Source organism: Elephantulus edwardii, unplaced genomic scaffold, assembly GCF_000299155.1.
Source record: "Elephantulus edwardii isolate Elephantulus edwardi_28Jun2011 unplaced genomic scaffold, EleEdw1.0 scaffold00186, whole genome shotgun sequence".
NCBI lineage: Eukaryota > Metazoa > Chordata > Mammalia > Macroscelidea > Macroscelididae > Elephantulus > Elephantulus edwardii.
Window position 1 is genome coordinate 2,786,711 of NW_006399936.1, and position 15,208 is coordinate 2,801,918.

The following is a 15,208-nucleotide window of genomic DNA, read 5'->3' on the forward strand; positions in this document are numbered from 1 at the left end:
ATTTTCAAAGCAACTATGCGATATCATCTCACCCCAGTCAGAATAGCAAAATTTAACAGAGGAGCAAACAACAAATGCTGGCGAGGTTGTGGAGAATCTGGAACCCCTAATTCACTGTTGGTGGGAGTGTAAAATGGTGTAACCACTATGGAAGGCAGTATAGTGCTTTCTCAAAAAGATGCAAAAAGAAATACCATTTGACCCAGCAATTCCTCTCCTGGGAATATACTCCAGAGAGACCATAACTGACATCCAAGCAGATATATGCACACCCATGTTTATTGTGGCTTTGTTCATAATAGCAAAGAGTTGGAAACAACCTAAGTGACCATCAACAAATGAATGGATAGAGAAGCTGTGGTATATGCACACAATGGAATACTACACTGCTTGAAAAACAAGGAACTCATGCAATATTATTAAAAATGGGTGACCCTGGAGGACATTATTCTGAGTGAAATATCTCAGTCATAAAAGGACAAATACTGCACAGTGCCACTGTGTAGAACGGGACTGACATCAGGGTTGGGGTGAGACTGAGAAAAATTGGATAAATTATATATACTGCATTGGAACAGATGAGAGAGAGAACTGTTTAAAAGTGATATATGATTAGGTATTACAGTCATGACAAGAGTCCAGAATGAAGGCTGCATAGTGGAGTGTACTGGAGGGAGGCAGATTGTATACCACTGAAATAATTTTTCTTTTACTTTTCAAAGAGAAGAGAGAACTGGGGGGGGGAGGAGTGGGAAGGGAGAAAAATGCAACGATGAATGAATGGAAATCCAAAACATCTGTAAATGTTCATTAAAATTAATCCTACATTAAAAAAATACAAAACAAGTAAAAAGAAAGTGCCCAAAATTATTTTACACTGTTTTATTTACAAAGTTTGCATACATTGTTTTTCACACCAGATCTTTCCCATTTCCTTCATACACTATCCCCCAAATTCCTTTTTAAGGGCCCTTCCAGGAGGTTCTCTAGACTCACCAAAAGTGAGTCATTAGTCAATTGATTTTCCAGGTGATTCTGCTGCAAGTAGTTGAACAAATTAGGAATTGGGTGGTATCATTTGCAGAACACCTCAGCAGTGGAGTGGACACACTGGTGGGAAACAGGAATTGCTTAGTAAGCTGAAAGACCACTCCTTTCTGGCTTCTGGAATCCCCTAGCCCCTGGGGCCAAGATAGGCATTCTCCTCCCAGGTCATTTCCACCTTTGGAAGTCCTCTGGAAGGTCAGCTATGACTCAATTCTGATTCCACCACAATGAGCATGAGTAAGCCAGCCAAGCTCCTTGACCAAGCTGAAAGAGCTTCGGTAGTAAATTGTGCCAATCAGTGAGCCCAGGTGGCCTAGTGGTAAAGCATTGTGCTGATAACCCAAAGACCTATCGTTGGAATCCACCAGCTTCTCTGTGAGAGCAAGATGGGAAATCTCTGTACGATTTGCAGCCCCTGAAGAAGTGATGATGGGCTAACTAGTAAGATGTGTACAAATATCAGGGAGGGGGTGGGAAGACGAGGATGGAGAGGAAGGGAATTACTAAGGGAAAAAAGTTTTAAAAAAAATCTGCTGGAGGATCCAGCTATGAGTTGATGATGTGCTGTGACTTGGTGGCATATAACAGCAATTAGGAATAAGTTGCTTTTTCTTCAGCATTTTGCTAATAAAAAGCCAGTCATTTTGATACTGGTGGTGGTGGTTGTTAAGTGCTGTCAAATATGACTTATAGTGACCTTCTGAACAACAGACCTGAGTGCTGTCCTGTCCTGTGCCATCCTCATCAACCCTAACATACTTGAATCTATCTGATTGAGTGTTTTTCTTTCACTGATCTTCCATTTTCTCGAGCATGACATCTTTTTTCCAAGGAATAGTCCCTCCCAACAACACGCCCATAGTATGCCGAAGCTTTGCTGTCCTTGCCTCCAAGAAGCCTCCTCTGATGCTGGATGAAACACTCTGACAGGACAGAGTACAACTACCCTTCAGGATTCCAAGACTGTAAATCTTGATGGACACAGAATGCTTGTTTTGTTTTTTCCCCTGTACGCAAAGTAAGTTTATGGATTTGAATCGCTGGCCTTTTGGTCTATTTCAGCTTGATGTTACCCCATTCTTGAATGTTCTACTGGAATAAACCTCCTCTAATAGATTAATTTTAATATTTGCTCTTTTGGACAAAGCCTTGTGGCATTCTTGAAGTGGTGCTGCAATCTCCATGGCACGCGGTTTGAATCCACCAGCTGCTCTGCAGGAGAAGATGGACTCTTTTTTTTTTTAAATTCCCATTTTTTTTTAAATTTATTATTAATTTCAGTAAAAATTCACAGAGACTTTGGATTTCCGTTCATTCATTTTTGCACTTTTCTCCCCTCCCAACCTTCCCCCAGTACACTATCCTCTTGGAAAAGTGAAAGAAAAATTCTTTCATTGTTTTACAAACCCTCCCCCAGGTCCACTCTACCATGTAGCCTTCGCTCTAGACTCCTGTCATGACAAAAATACCTAATCACATATCCCTTTTTAAACAGTTTTCTCCCTCATCTGTTTCAATGCAGTATACATTATTGAACCCATCTTTTTCAGTCTCTCCCCAATCCCAAGGTCAGTCCTGTTTCACAACAGTGGCACCATGCAGTGTTTGTCCTTTTGTGACTGAGATACTTCACTCAGCATAATGCCCTCTAGGGTCACCCATTTTGAATAATATTGCACGAATTCCTTGTTTGTCAATGCAGTGTAGTATTCCATTTTGTGAATATACTACAGCTTCTCTATCCATTCGTTTGTTGATGGGAGACTATCTCTTACTGTGAGATTAACTGCCTCTGAAAATTGGAGAATAGGGACTCAACAGTGCACAACAATTAGATAGATTTGCTCTATTCTTTACATTTTGCTGGAAAACATGGAGGGTCAGTGAAGGAGAGGAAGAGCTTACATGAGATGGGTCCACACAGTGACTATAATAATGACTTAAAAGCACCTAGAGACTTGGCACGAGATTGGGCAGGGTTTCTGCTGTACCTCAAAAGCCACAGGGTCACCTTAGGTCAGAGTTGCCTCAATGACAGCTGTTTTTGAAGTTCCCTCCCCCCACCCCTTGACTCATGTAATAGGCGGAGCCTTGATGGTGCAATGGATTGTGAACTGGGCTGCTAACCAAAAGGCCAGCGATCCAAATCCATAGGCTTCCTCTGCGTACAGGAAAAGAAATGATGCAGCATTCTGTGCCCATCAAGACTGACAGCCTTGGAAACCTAAAAGGCAGTTGTACTCTGTCCTGTGAGAGTGTTAAAGTTGAGTGTGCAGTAGGTACAACTCTAGGACCCCAACTTCTAGTGCAGGAGAGCCGAGAGCGTTTCCTACAATCAGTCCTTTCACAAATACAGCAGGTTGGCATCTGAGGAGAATCCATGACAGTCCTCACCTTCTCGAAACCATCAACTTTGATCACACTTCCTTTTATTCTTCAGGTCTCAGTTTGTTTCTGATGTTTCCTTAAAACATGCAGAGAAACTGCTTTGCTTACAACTAATGTTCTTTTTTTTTTGCTTCCTCATTCCCCCGTCCATTTGCTGTTGTTAATTATCTGCCAACTAGCTGGGGCAGTTGACTTTGATGGAGCTAGCAACTTTCTGTCAGCTCCAGGATGCCCGATGACCCAGCCACTGAGGCTGTTACCTCTCTTGAGTTTGTGCTAGGAATGTTAAAAGGCACTCAGTCAATGATTCAAAAAATTACTACCGAGCTCTGGTGGCCTAGTGGTCGGCAGCTGCGCTGTAATCACGAAGGCACATGGTTCGAATCCACCAGACGCCCTATTGGAGGCGGCTGGTCAGTCTCTTCCTGCGCCAATCCGATTTGACTCAACGGCACATTACAAGGAGAAAACAAAAAGGAAAAAAAGAAAGAAAAAAAAAAGAAAAAGAAAAAAAAATTACAACCTACTTTGGGAGGGACTGGAGATCCTTATGCTAAGTGAACTCAGTTCCATAGGGACAAATACTGTACAAGACCATTATTGTCTAAACAGAATGATACGCAGTAAAACGTGTATGAAGATACAAGGGATGGAGGGTCGGAGCAGAGGGGTGAGGATGGGCAGGCGGGGTAACGAATTGGTAACACAAGGGAGCTCTGGTGGCCTAGTGGCAAGAAACTGCACTAAGATCCCAGAGGTACGCGGTTCAAATCCACCAGATGCTCTGCTGAAGAAGGAGGAGCCATCTCCTCCTGTACCAATCAGATCAGATCTGATTTGACAGTACACACACACACACACACACACACACACACACACACTCTATAATAAAAATTAAAAAAAACCCCAAAATAACCCAAAAAGCAAATTGGTAACACAGGGTCGTACAATTGGTTGAGTAGAAGGGAGAGTGGGTAAAGGAAATGGGAAAGATCTGGTGTGAAAAACAATGTATTATGAACTTTGTAAACAAAACAGTGTAAGATAAATATTTTTTTCTTTAAAAGCGCTTAGCACAACACTGCGGAATGAATGAGCACACAAAGCGAAAGAGAAAGCATCTCTTCACCAACATGGCAAGAGAACGACCCCTTTACCAACATGGCAGCCGGCCCGCGTGGCCGGGAAGCGGGCGCAGGGGGCGGAGCGAGCAGGGGGCGTGGCCACCACGGAGCCGTCAGGTGCGGCCCCGCCCACTCCACCCCGCCCTCCCCCGCGATTCCGGATTGGTCCGGTTCCAGCGCCGCAGCCGGGCGGCCGTGCTGTGGGGCCGCGCCGGGCGCTCGCCACTTCCGGCGCGTTGGGCTGTTAGTTGGGGGCGGCGCGAGCGGGGCGTCCGCGCGCAGGGATGCTTTGGGGGGCGGCGGCGGCGACAGTGGCAGTGGGGAGCGAGGTGACCAGGACTGTGCGGACCCCCGGGCCTCTGCTCTGAGTCGGCTGCGTCCCCGAGGCCCCGGCAGCCTCCGCCCCTTGAAGCCTCCAGGGCCGGGCCCGCCGCCACCACCACCCTCTGCCGGCGGAAGACGGGGAACCCCTGCCTGGGCCCGCAGCCTCCCCAGACGGGGGTCGGGCCCGGGCGGGGGGCCCCGGGCCGCTACCTTCCTTGCCGGCCTCCGAGCTTCATTTCCTGCTTGTTGCAGTTTCCTGGAGTAGGGACGGGTGGGTCTCGGGGCCCCTCGATGAGGCCGGCCAGGGGGCCGCACGCTTTTTAGAGGGTCCCCACGGGGCCCGAGCTTCCGGGGACGGAGTTTTCTTTGCCTGGGCCGAGGGGGGGGGTCTTTTCCCCCAACCTGCCGGGACCATGACCTGAACTGTGCGAGCGGGACGTGTCCGAAGCCCCGAGAGCCAGCTGACCTGAGCCGCCCCCCTTGCCCTGGCCAGTATGGTGAGTGGGGTCCCCTGCCCTCGGCGGGTGCCGGCTGGAGGGTTGGGCCTGGGCAGGCGCGCGCGGAGCCCTGCGGGGACACGCGTGCAGCCTGCAGCCTCTCCCGGGCCCATCTCAGAACGGGGAGGGACCTGGAAGCCAGGCAGGCACAAGCCTGGCATCTGCTGTGTGCCTCGCTCATCGAGACAATGACTGTCGCCTGTTTTATCGAAGAGGACTCGTTGGCCAGCAGCACCCTCTGTGCTAAGCGGACGGAGCCCTGGTGGCACAGGGGGTTGACAGCGCCCGGCTGCAGACCCGAAGGTTGGCGGTTGGAACCTACCGGCCGCTCCTTCGGGAGGAAAATGTGTGACGTTTCCTTCTGCTTTTGTCAAAAGATGACGACCTTGGAAGAACCCAGGGGTGCAGTGCTTCCCCACTGCACTTGCCCACTGCACGACCGTGGGTCTTGAGGTGCCAGATGCTTGTCAGGAACTTTTTCATTTAATGACCACTTGAGATGGGTTCTCAGGTAGGGGTAAACTGAGGCACGGAGGCATTTGCCCAGCTCAAGGTCACGGCGTTTTTTAAGTGAAGGAGGCAGGATTTGAAGCTTGGCAAGCTGGCTGTAACAGCCCCGACTCAGTTGGTAAGGCCGGCCAGGATGGTGGACATCCTGTGCGGCTGCACTTGAAATACGTGCACAGGGAAGGATTTGCAGTTTGTGGAGCTCGCCCCAGGTGGACGTTTGGAAAGTTAGCAGTACTCTTTGAACACTGCTTTCTTTTGCATGTTCTTACTCTGCTCCTGGTAATGTATTCATCCTTCCGGATCCAGCTCAGTAGGCACCTCTTTTCCCCACCCCACCCCCCTTTATCAATTCTCTGTGATTGAGTGAAAGTTTACTTGGTTTTCCAGATTGGTTCCAAATGGGCAAATTGGTTTTCCATTCAGCAGTTCATACACTTGGTTTCAACAGCGTTGTTGTAACAGCACTCTTCCCATTTCCTTCTTGTGTTTCAAGTTTCCATTCTCCCTTTTTTGCCATCCTTCCCTACTTTCTGAGCTTCCTCTCTGACGGAGATGCTGCATTTTAATCATACGATGCTGCATTTTAGTCATCCGTGGTTAATTTGCCCTCCGTGCTGATCACGTTACAGGGCTGTCTGTCAATTTGGTGTGAGAGTTGAGTCATGGGGGGGTCAGAGTCGTCACCTCGGAAGATGTTTTCCACATTTTCTAGACTCAGATACTTTCAGTATTCTTTTCGCTTTACGCGCCCACATCTGCTTGTTAAGCATTTGCCTTTTTGATAATTGCAGTAACTTCTGAGTCGTGTGTGGCTGAGCTCTTTGAAAAATGGAAGTTGTGTGAACTTTCTCCCTAGCTCCTGGCACATAGGGAGCTCATGGTGAGTTGCTTAGTTAGTGACAGAGTTATTCTCAAGGCCACGGGTATAGTTGGATCTTCTGTGATAAAGATCTTCAGGTCCGTGGGATTTTTGAAATGTTCAGGGGACCTTTGGGTAGTGTGTCCGGTCCGAGGCATCGGAAGAAGACCCATAACATCCCCCTTACCCTTGTGGAACTTGCAACCCATTGGATAAAATACATTATAAATGCTGAGGAGCACCTTAAAGTATATACTACAGTTAGTACAGTGGCAGAGGAATTAAACGCTGCATCATAATTGATAAAATGTGAAGATTGGATTATTCATTAGCGAATTCCTCTGGTGTGAGGCTTGACAAAGTGCCTGATGAACCCTTGATTCCTCTATTCTTTCAATGACTTTTACATAACTATATATACCATAGTTCTGGTGGTCTAGTGGTAAGGAATTAACCCAAAGGCACGTGGTTTGAATCTGCCAGCTGCTCTGTGGAAGAAAGATGCATGGTGAACTCCCATGCAGTTCACTGCCTCTAAAAGCCCGCTATAGGTTCGAGTTGGTCTCGACTTGACAGTATACAACAGCAACAACAACAGGCCCTATGCCGGTTTGAACCTACAGCCTTTCAACTGGAGCAAAGACCAATCTGCTCTCTAAAGATTATGGGCCTGCGAATCCCTGTGGGTCAGTTCTACTCTGTCATATGGACTCAAAAAGAGTCAGGAGTAACTTGATAACACACAGCAGTCTTTATGCCAGGTCCTAGGAAGTGTACAACAACGGAGCAGGGCGGATGGAGAAGTGCAAGGATGGTGAACTTTGCTCTCACATGTTTTGGGCTGTTGTCCCAGAAGGGGCCATGCCTTGGAAAAAGACATTATGCTGGCAAAGGATAATCCTGTGGAGGGTTGGAGAGAGAGGAAGACGCTCAACAAGATGGATTGACCCGGTGACTGTAACAGTGGAGCATATCTGAGACTATAAGGATGACACAGGATAGGGCAGGGTTCAGAGCTCTTGGTCATAGGGTCACTATGAGTTGTAGTTGGCAGCATCTGATAATAAGGACAGGGATCGTACAACTCTACAAGACAGCGTTCCTCTCTTCAGGAGGAGAGTTGCCTCAGGACCCTTAAGCAGAGTTTTGCCTTTGGCTGAGTTAGCCTGGCATCCTTATTTTCAGGTTTCCATTTAATTGTTGATAAAATATAATGTGAATGAACACCACCTGGTATTTAATTGTTAAGGAGTTGACTTCATGTGATTTTTATGTGTGCTTCCTTCTGAGGTAAGTTGCTAGTCAGTGAAGGTTTTTGTAACCTGTTAGTTCCTGTCCACTCATGATGACCTATTTTGTACCTGTAGTTAATAGTAGGCGGAGGAGGAGACCTGGCCCCAGAAAAGCAGGGCAGCCAGTGCTTGGTGTGGTGTGTGCTTTATGGGAGGGAGTAAGTTTTCCTTGGGCTCACAAGGATTTATTTATTCTAGGAACTCTTTTTTTTTCATTACTTACTAACTTAACATTTTTACTTGTAAAATTAATTGTTCCAGTAGGCATATCAATTTGAACATTTTAACAATCTCTTTAAAGCCTCAACTCTAATGAGACTTGTAAATGATGTAATAATGTTAAAAACCACCATTTTCTAAGCATCTGAAGCATGCTAGTTCCTTTTCTTTTGTTGTTACTAGTTTGAGGGTACTCTGGTGGCCTAAGGCACTGCAGTCCCCTAAGGCTTTCGGTCAAATCTACCAGCTGCTCCTGCAGGAGGATGAGCAGTCTCCTGCGTGATTAAGTGCTTCTGAAAACTGCAGCTGGAGGGTCAGCTGTGGGTCGATTCCAACTCTATAGCACACAACAATAACAACAACCTTTGGCGGTGTCTGCTGGGAGTTGCACTGCTTACCCAAAGGCTATGCTTCTCTGGTGATTTGAATCCACCAGAATTCTTTGAGAGAAAAAAAAGGACCGTCTCCTTGTGTTGGATGCTTAGCCTCAGACACCCAGTATTTCAGAGTCATTGACGAGTTGCTTCTAACTTGACAGTAGTGAGTTTTGAGTTTTTGGTTATCTTGAGAGATGACATTATTGCTGTTAGAGCTAGAGAAGAGGGATAAACAGACTGGCTGTAGGGCCTTTAGTAGCAGGATGGCACTTGGTCCCAAGGGGCTCTACTCCAAACCTGTCCTCTTTGCATTACATAGGCAGTGATCAGGGATGCCATTCAACTTACTTGTTCAGTTCTAAGATAGGCTAATGGTGGAATGGGGAGCCTGGATAATTTTCTTTAAACAGTTACTCTAAATAAGGGGAATCTTAATCTGTAAATTTTTATCCAGGTTAAAAAAAAGATTAGTAGTTGTAGTACTTAATTATTGTAATGGTTCTACTGTAACCACATTTGGTTAAATCATATTTTCTTGAATTCCCATGAGTTCCTCAGGGCTGGTTTAACATGTGAGAGGCTCCCACTACTTCTCTGAAAACTTGTTACTTAATTTGAGTGAACTGTTACTTAATACTGAAATTTTGTGCAAAACTGAGTCATTGCTTAAATTAGCATTTTTTTAGTTGTGTAGAAATTACTTTAGTGATAAAAGCTTATTTTTGACTGTCACCACTACATTTGAGTGATTCCCTTACAGGAGTAGAATCAAGAGATGGCAATGAAATTTTAAATTTGTCTGCTTAGATGGTGTGTCATTAGCAGTGTTGCATTATGTACCATGTGTATCATGCTGTGGGAGATAGGAAGAAACTATGGTGAAGATGACAGAGCTAGTTCATTATTACCTAAGGCGTCTTATGTGTCCTTCACATCATTAGTCAGGTAGTCTATAGAGACGGGCTAAATATCAAAGAATGACTTTCAACAGCTTTTGAAGAAATTAGTAAATGACATGGTTCAAATAATGAAATTGCCTGGTAAAGTAAACAAAACCAAAAACCCTATTAATATGGTATAGAGGAGTCTTTCTCTACATTAAGTGAGGACTTTATTGCCTCCATTCACTCATTCATAAACAAAATTCTGAAAATCTGCTGTTAAAGACCTCTCTAAACAGGACCTCTCCAAAGCTCTGAGTAACAGTGATGCCAGTTTAAAGACTGAGGTGCACCTGATGATTTAAGCCATGATCTTTTCAGTTACTTGTTAGGCATCTGAAAGTTGGATGATGAGTAAGGATGACAGAAGAATCAATGCCTTTGAGTTGTGGTATTTGAGAAGAGTGCTGAATATCCCATACACTGCCTAAAGAAAAAATATGCCTGAGGGAAAATGCTGCCAAGCACTCTCCTGTTCTTTGGGCTTGTTGTTAGGAGGGGCCAGTCCTTGGAGAAGTCATCATGCCTGGAAAGGTCAGGGGAAGAGAGAAAGACCCTCAAGATGGATTGAGAGGGTGACTGTAGCACTGGGCTCAAGAATACCAGAGATGATGAGGCTGGCACAGCACAGGGCAAGATTCAGATTCACTGTTCATAGAGTCACTGTGAATTGTAGTCTCAACAGCACCTATCAGACTTAAAACCCTAGGTACTGCTGTGGATGCAATATAAATAGTTAATACATGTAAGATATTGTTGAATACTTTATATGTTAACCTATTTACTTTTTCAAATAACCGCAGGAGGTAGAGATGCTAATTTTGGAGCTCTTCTGGACTCCTGGTAAGAAGTTGTATCACAATCCCAAAGGCATGAGTTTTGAATCTGCTAGCTGTTCCTACAAGATAAAGATGGGCAGTCTCCTCCCATGTGATTAACTGCCTCTGAAAACCATGCCCTAGGCTTAGCGCTGATACGGTACACAACAACAGACAACAAATAGATGATAACATTGATATTATCAATACTATCATAGATGATAACATCTACAAATTGGCTTAGAGATTTAGACAGCTTCCCAACGTCACACTAACCAAATGGTGGAGCTAGGATTCAGGAGTTTGACTCAGGTGTTAACTCTGCCCTTAAGTACTATACTTTCATCCTAAAAAGACCCCGAGTCAGTTTAGTAAGGAAGCCTGGATGTATATTCTGATACTTGCAACAGACTGTAATATAGTGCTGGTAGTGCAATGGTGAAAGTGTGTTCAACTGTAAACCAGAAGGTCAGTTGTTCAAACCCACCAGCTGCTCCAAAGGAAGACTTATGTACAGTCCAATTCCATAGAGTTTACAGCCTTAGAAACCCTGTGGGAGCGTTCTTGTTAAGTGCTGTTGACTGTGACCCAGTGACCCGATGAACAATAGATCTGAACCTTGTCCTGTCCTGCACCATCCTTATCACCTCCCACACTTTTGAGCCCATTGCCACACACACTGTATCAGTCCATCTTGCTGGCGGTCTTCCTCTCTTTCATTGATTTTTCACTTTTCTAAGCATGATGTCCCTTTTCTAATAGCCTCTACTAACTATGTGTCCAAAATAATATGAGATGAGCTTCACTATCTTTGCCTCCAAGGAACACTCGGCTTGCACTTTACCCAAGACATGTTTGTTCGTTCTTTTGGCAGTCCATGGACTTCTCCAACACCACAACTCAAATGCATTGATTTTTTTTCCTGTCTTTCTTATTCATTGTCCAGCTCTGCATGTCCTATAGGTTTGCTATAAATTGATAACAACTCAGCAGCAATTGGTAGTATAAGAATACAGAAGCAAGGGAGCTCTGGTGGCCTAGTGGCAAGAAGCTACACTGCAAATCCCAGAGGTACGTGGTTCGAATCCACCAGATGCTCTGCTGGAGAAGGAGGGGCAATCTCCTGGACCAGTCAGATACCATTTGACGGTACACACACACACAAAAATAATAAAAATAATAAAAATTTAAAAAGAAGAATACAAAAGCAGTAGTATAAGAAGGTAGTACAAGAATGGAGTGTACAAGAATGAGAGATACTTGGGGGAGATGTGCTGAGGAGAGGGACATGATGTTGCCTGTTGGTCCACTTGTGAGGATTTTTGTTTTTTTGGCTGTCAAGGTGTAATCTGTATTGAAGATGATAGTCTCTTTCGTTAAGTGCTTCAGGGCTTCTTCTGAAAGCAAGACTGTCATGTCTTCTGCGTAATGTAAGTTGTTGATTAGACTTCCTCCGACACTGATGGCACATTCTTTTTCATTTAGTCTAACTTCTCCAATTACTTGCTCAGCATACATATTGAGCTGGTGAGGAGAAAGTATACAGCCTTGAGACATACCTTTCTGATTTTGAACTATATGGTTATTTGTTCTGTTAGGTGCCATTGAGTCAAGTATGACTCAGCGACCCTATGAACAGCCAGCATGAAACTTACCCTATCCTGTCCCATCTTCTCCATCACTGAGACACTAGAACCCATTGCTGAAGTTACAGTGTCGGTCCATCTCATTGGGGATCTTCCTCTCCTTCACTGACTCTCCATCTTTCCAAGCTTAATGACCCTTTTCAAGGAATATCCTCGCTTAGCTACAAGTCCAAAGTATGAATGATGAAGCTTCATCATCCTTGCCTCTAAGGAGCTCTCTGGCTGCACCCTTTCCAGGACATACCTGTGTTTTTGGCAGTCCATGGGATATTTAGTACTCTGTTTTAGTGCATGTCTCTTCTTCTCTAACCATTGTTCATTGTCCAGCTCTTTGATGCATAACCGGTGATTGAGAAGACCATGGCCTGAAGCAAGTGCACGTTAAGTCTTCAAACTGACATCATGGCGTTTAATGAGGTCCTTGACAGATGATTTGCCTAATGAGATATGTCTCTGATCTCCTCATTCTATTTGAATGACTGCTGCTTGGTCAGTGTACAGGTTTCACATGAGCACAATAAACTGAAACACTCTTGTTGAGTCTGAACCAAGATCTAGCTGTCTCTTAAATGAGTTTGTAAATTACACAGGAGGTGATTGCCAGTCCTTTTTTTACTCTTTGAGCCACTGGTGGATTTGAACTGCCAGAGAAATGCGGCCTTTGGGCTAGCAGCACCCTCAGTACAATGAGCGTGATAATGACCAATAAACCAGAAAAGTGGGAGATGTAGAACAGGGTAATTAATGGGAAGCTGGGATTTAGAGGAAAAGTCTCTACATGTTTCATAATTATATTTCGTGTTAGCCATTATGTAGGGCTCTCATGTATACTGCATTTAATCTGTCATAGTACTTGGCAAGGTATTATTTTCTGTTCCTGTTTTACTATTGAAAAGGATGTCGAGGTTCAGGGAGGATAATGTTAAGTAGATTATCTAAAATTTCATAGTGACTTGAAAGACATCTGGGATTCAGACCCAAAATGACTAAAAAGACCAGTTTTTTGTATGCGGCTACTTAAGCTTGTGTGTGTGATATATTAACTTGATTGGAACCCAGCTTAATATATCATTCCAGGAGAAACAGTACGTATAGCCATCTAACTGTAAAACTTGAGAAATAGATCTCATAATAGAAAGGGTTGTGATATTAGTAGGTGCTACTGAGTATGACTCATAGAGATCCTATGAACAGTATGGGAACCCTGTCCTATCCTCACAATCTCTGACACACTCATTCCATTGCTGTCGTCACTGTGGCAGTCCTCCTGTTTGAGGGTCTTTGTCTCCATCACCATCACTCTACCTTTCCAAACATGATGTCTTTCTCCAAGGAATAGCAACATACCCAAAGTATGCAAAGTAGAAAGGGTAGGGTGGTACGAATTAATGTTGCCAACAGAGGAGAAAATAGATCTCTGCATGTACCCGGTAATGTGATGGAATGTGATGGAATTTGTTGAGAGTTCAGTGGTAGAACATCAGTACTAGGGACATCAACAGAAAGGAAGGTTGCTTTCTTTCTTTATGAGTTTCAATTCAGGTCAGTCCATTAGGCTTAGCATAAGCATTAGTTCAGTCACTTTAGAGTATCTTGCTGCTCTTTTCTAAGTCGGTCTTAGTGAAAATGATCTCTGAAAATATAAAGCACTTTTGTGAGCCAAATGCAGCTGTGATGAAAAATCTTTGGTTTTTAAATTGACTATCAGACTATTTTGAGTCACAAGAGACTCGACGACACATAACAACAATTATCAGACATAGGGATCTCTTTTTTTCATTAATAACAACTAAGTAGTTTTGGTAAAAATGGCATAAGTTCATTCAAAACAACAACAGCAAAACAACAAATATTATAAAAAGTAGAAAGAAAATAGCAGGGGAAAAAGGACCCTGAATCTTTCTACCTTGAACTAGGATTGTTGTTGAGTGTGAAGTCAGAACCAACCCATAGCTGAAAACCTTTCAGTGGGTTTTCAGAGGCAGTAAATTGCAAGGGAGGAAATCTTCCAGGGATGGGAATTCTCTCATCCTTGTCCTGTTGAGCAGCTGGTGATTTTGAACTTTGTGCCTTTGGGATTGCAGCACAGCCTCTTATCAGTGTTCTGTATCCCTTTGTAATTATAGATAACTAGAAAGAAGGATAGAGAATGAATATCTAAGACAAGTACTTTATTAATAAAAAGTTACGCTGAATTTTTAGATCCTGCTAATTTTAAAAGAATGAATTTTGCTATCGTATGCATTAACGTACCTCTAAATTTTTAAATAATTGTAGATTTACAGAAGCTGCCAAAAAGCAGAGTCCTGCATATTCTGCCAGCCTTCTCTAGTGGTCACATTTTATATACCTGTGTATAGAATCAACACCAGAAAATTGACATTGGTACCTATCAACATCAATACTGCAACAAATAACTTCCAGGAAGGTAAATTTTGAGCAAAACATATGTGCTTTCAAAGTTCTTGGTAGTGCTTAAACTCAGAAATCAAATTGTCATTTTGTCGGAACTGACTCCTAGTTGACCATCCAGTGGATTTGTGGAGGTAAATCCCAAGCTGGTGGATTCGAACTGTCTGAGAGATGCCATCTCTGGTTAGCAGCTCAGCCCTTTACTGACTGAGCCACCAGCGCTCCTTCGCACAGGTTCTATCACTTTTTACTCTGGGATAGTTCCTGTTTCTCAACTTTCTTGCTAACACCTTTAAAACTTTTAATGTGTTATTTCATGAATTATGTTTGTAGTCTTCTAGTTATGAGTGAAGTGGGATATCATTTTGATTGTTTTTGCCATCTATATTTTTCTTTTTTTTGTTCGTAGTTTCCTTTGTACAGTTTCTGTTGAGTTTTTTTAAAAGTAATTTAGCTGAACAGTTTTAGAATGTTGATGAAATTAGTCAAGTATGGAATAACTTGCATTTTTTATTGCATAGCCGCACTATGAAAGTCTGCTGATTTTAATCACAGTAAGAATACTGATATTTCATGTGTTCTCATACTATGGATTTGAATAAAGTAATAATTTTAGTTGTAGCACTATATAATTGTAATTGTTTAAACTATTCACACTTTTTTTTTCTTTGATCTGTGTAGTTAAGGCACATTTTGACTCTTGGCTTGGTTTTGTGTTATTTGTTTGTCATAATACAAGAATTTTTTTTTTTTT

At 43.5% G+C, this 15,208-nt stretch overlaps 1 protein-coding gene across 1 annotated transcript in view; it reads left to right on the forward strand.

Moving 5' to 3' along the window:
• The first annotated feature begins 5,568 nt into the window (after positions 1-5,568).
• The window catches only part of XPO6 (exportin 6), a 119,581-nt gene continuing 109,941 nt past the window's right edge, over positions 5,569-15,208 (forward strand). Inside the window, exon 1 of the mRNA XM_006896629.1 lies at positions 5,569-5,683. Within this exon, the coding sequence (XP_006896691.1) occupies positions 5,569-5,683 (115 nt within the window). The remainder of the gene's footprint in view (positions 5,684-15,208) is intronic.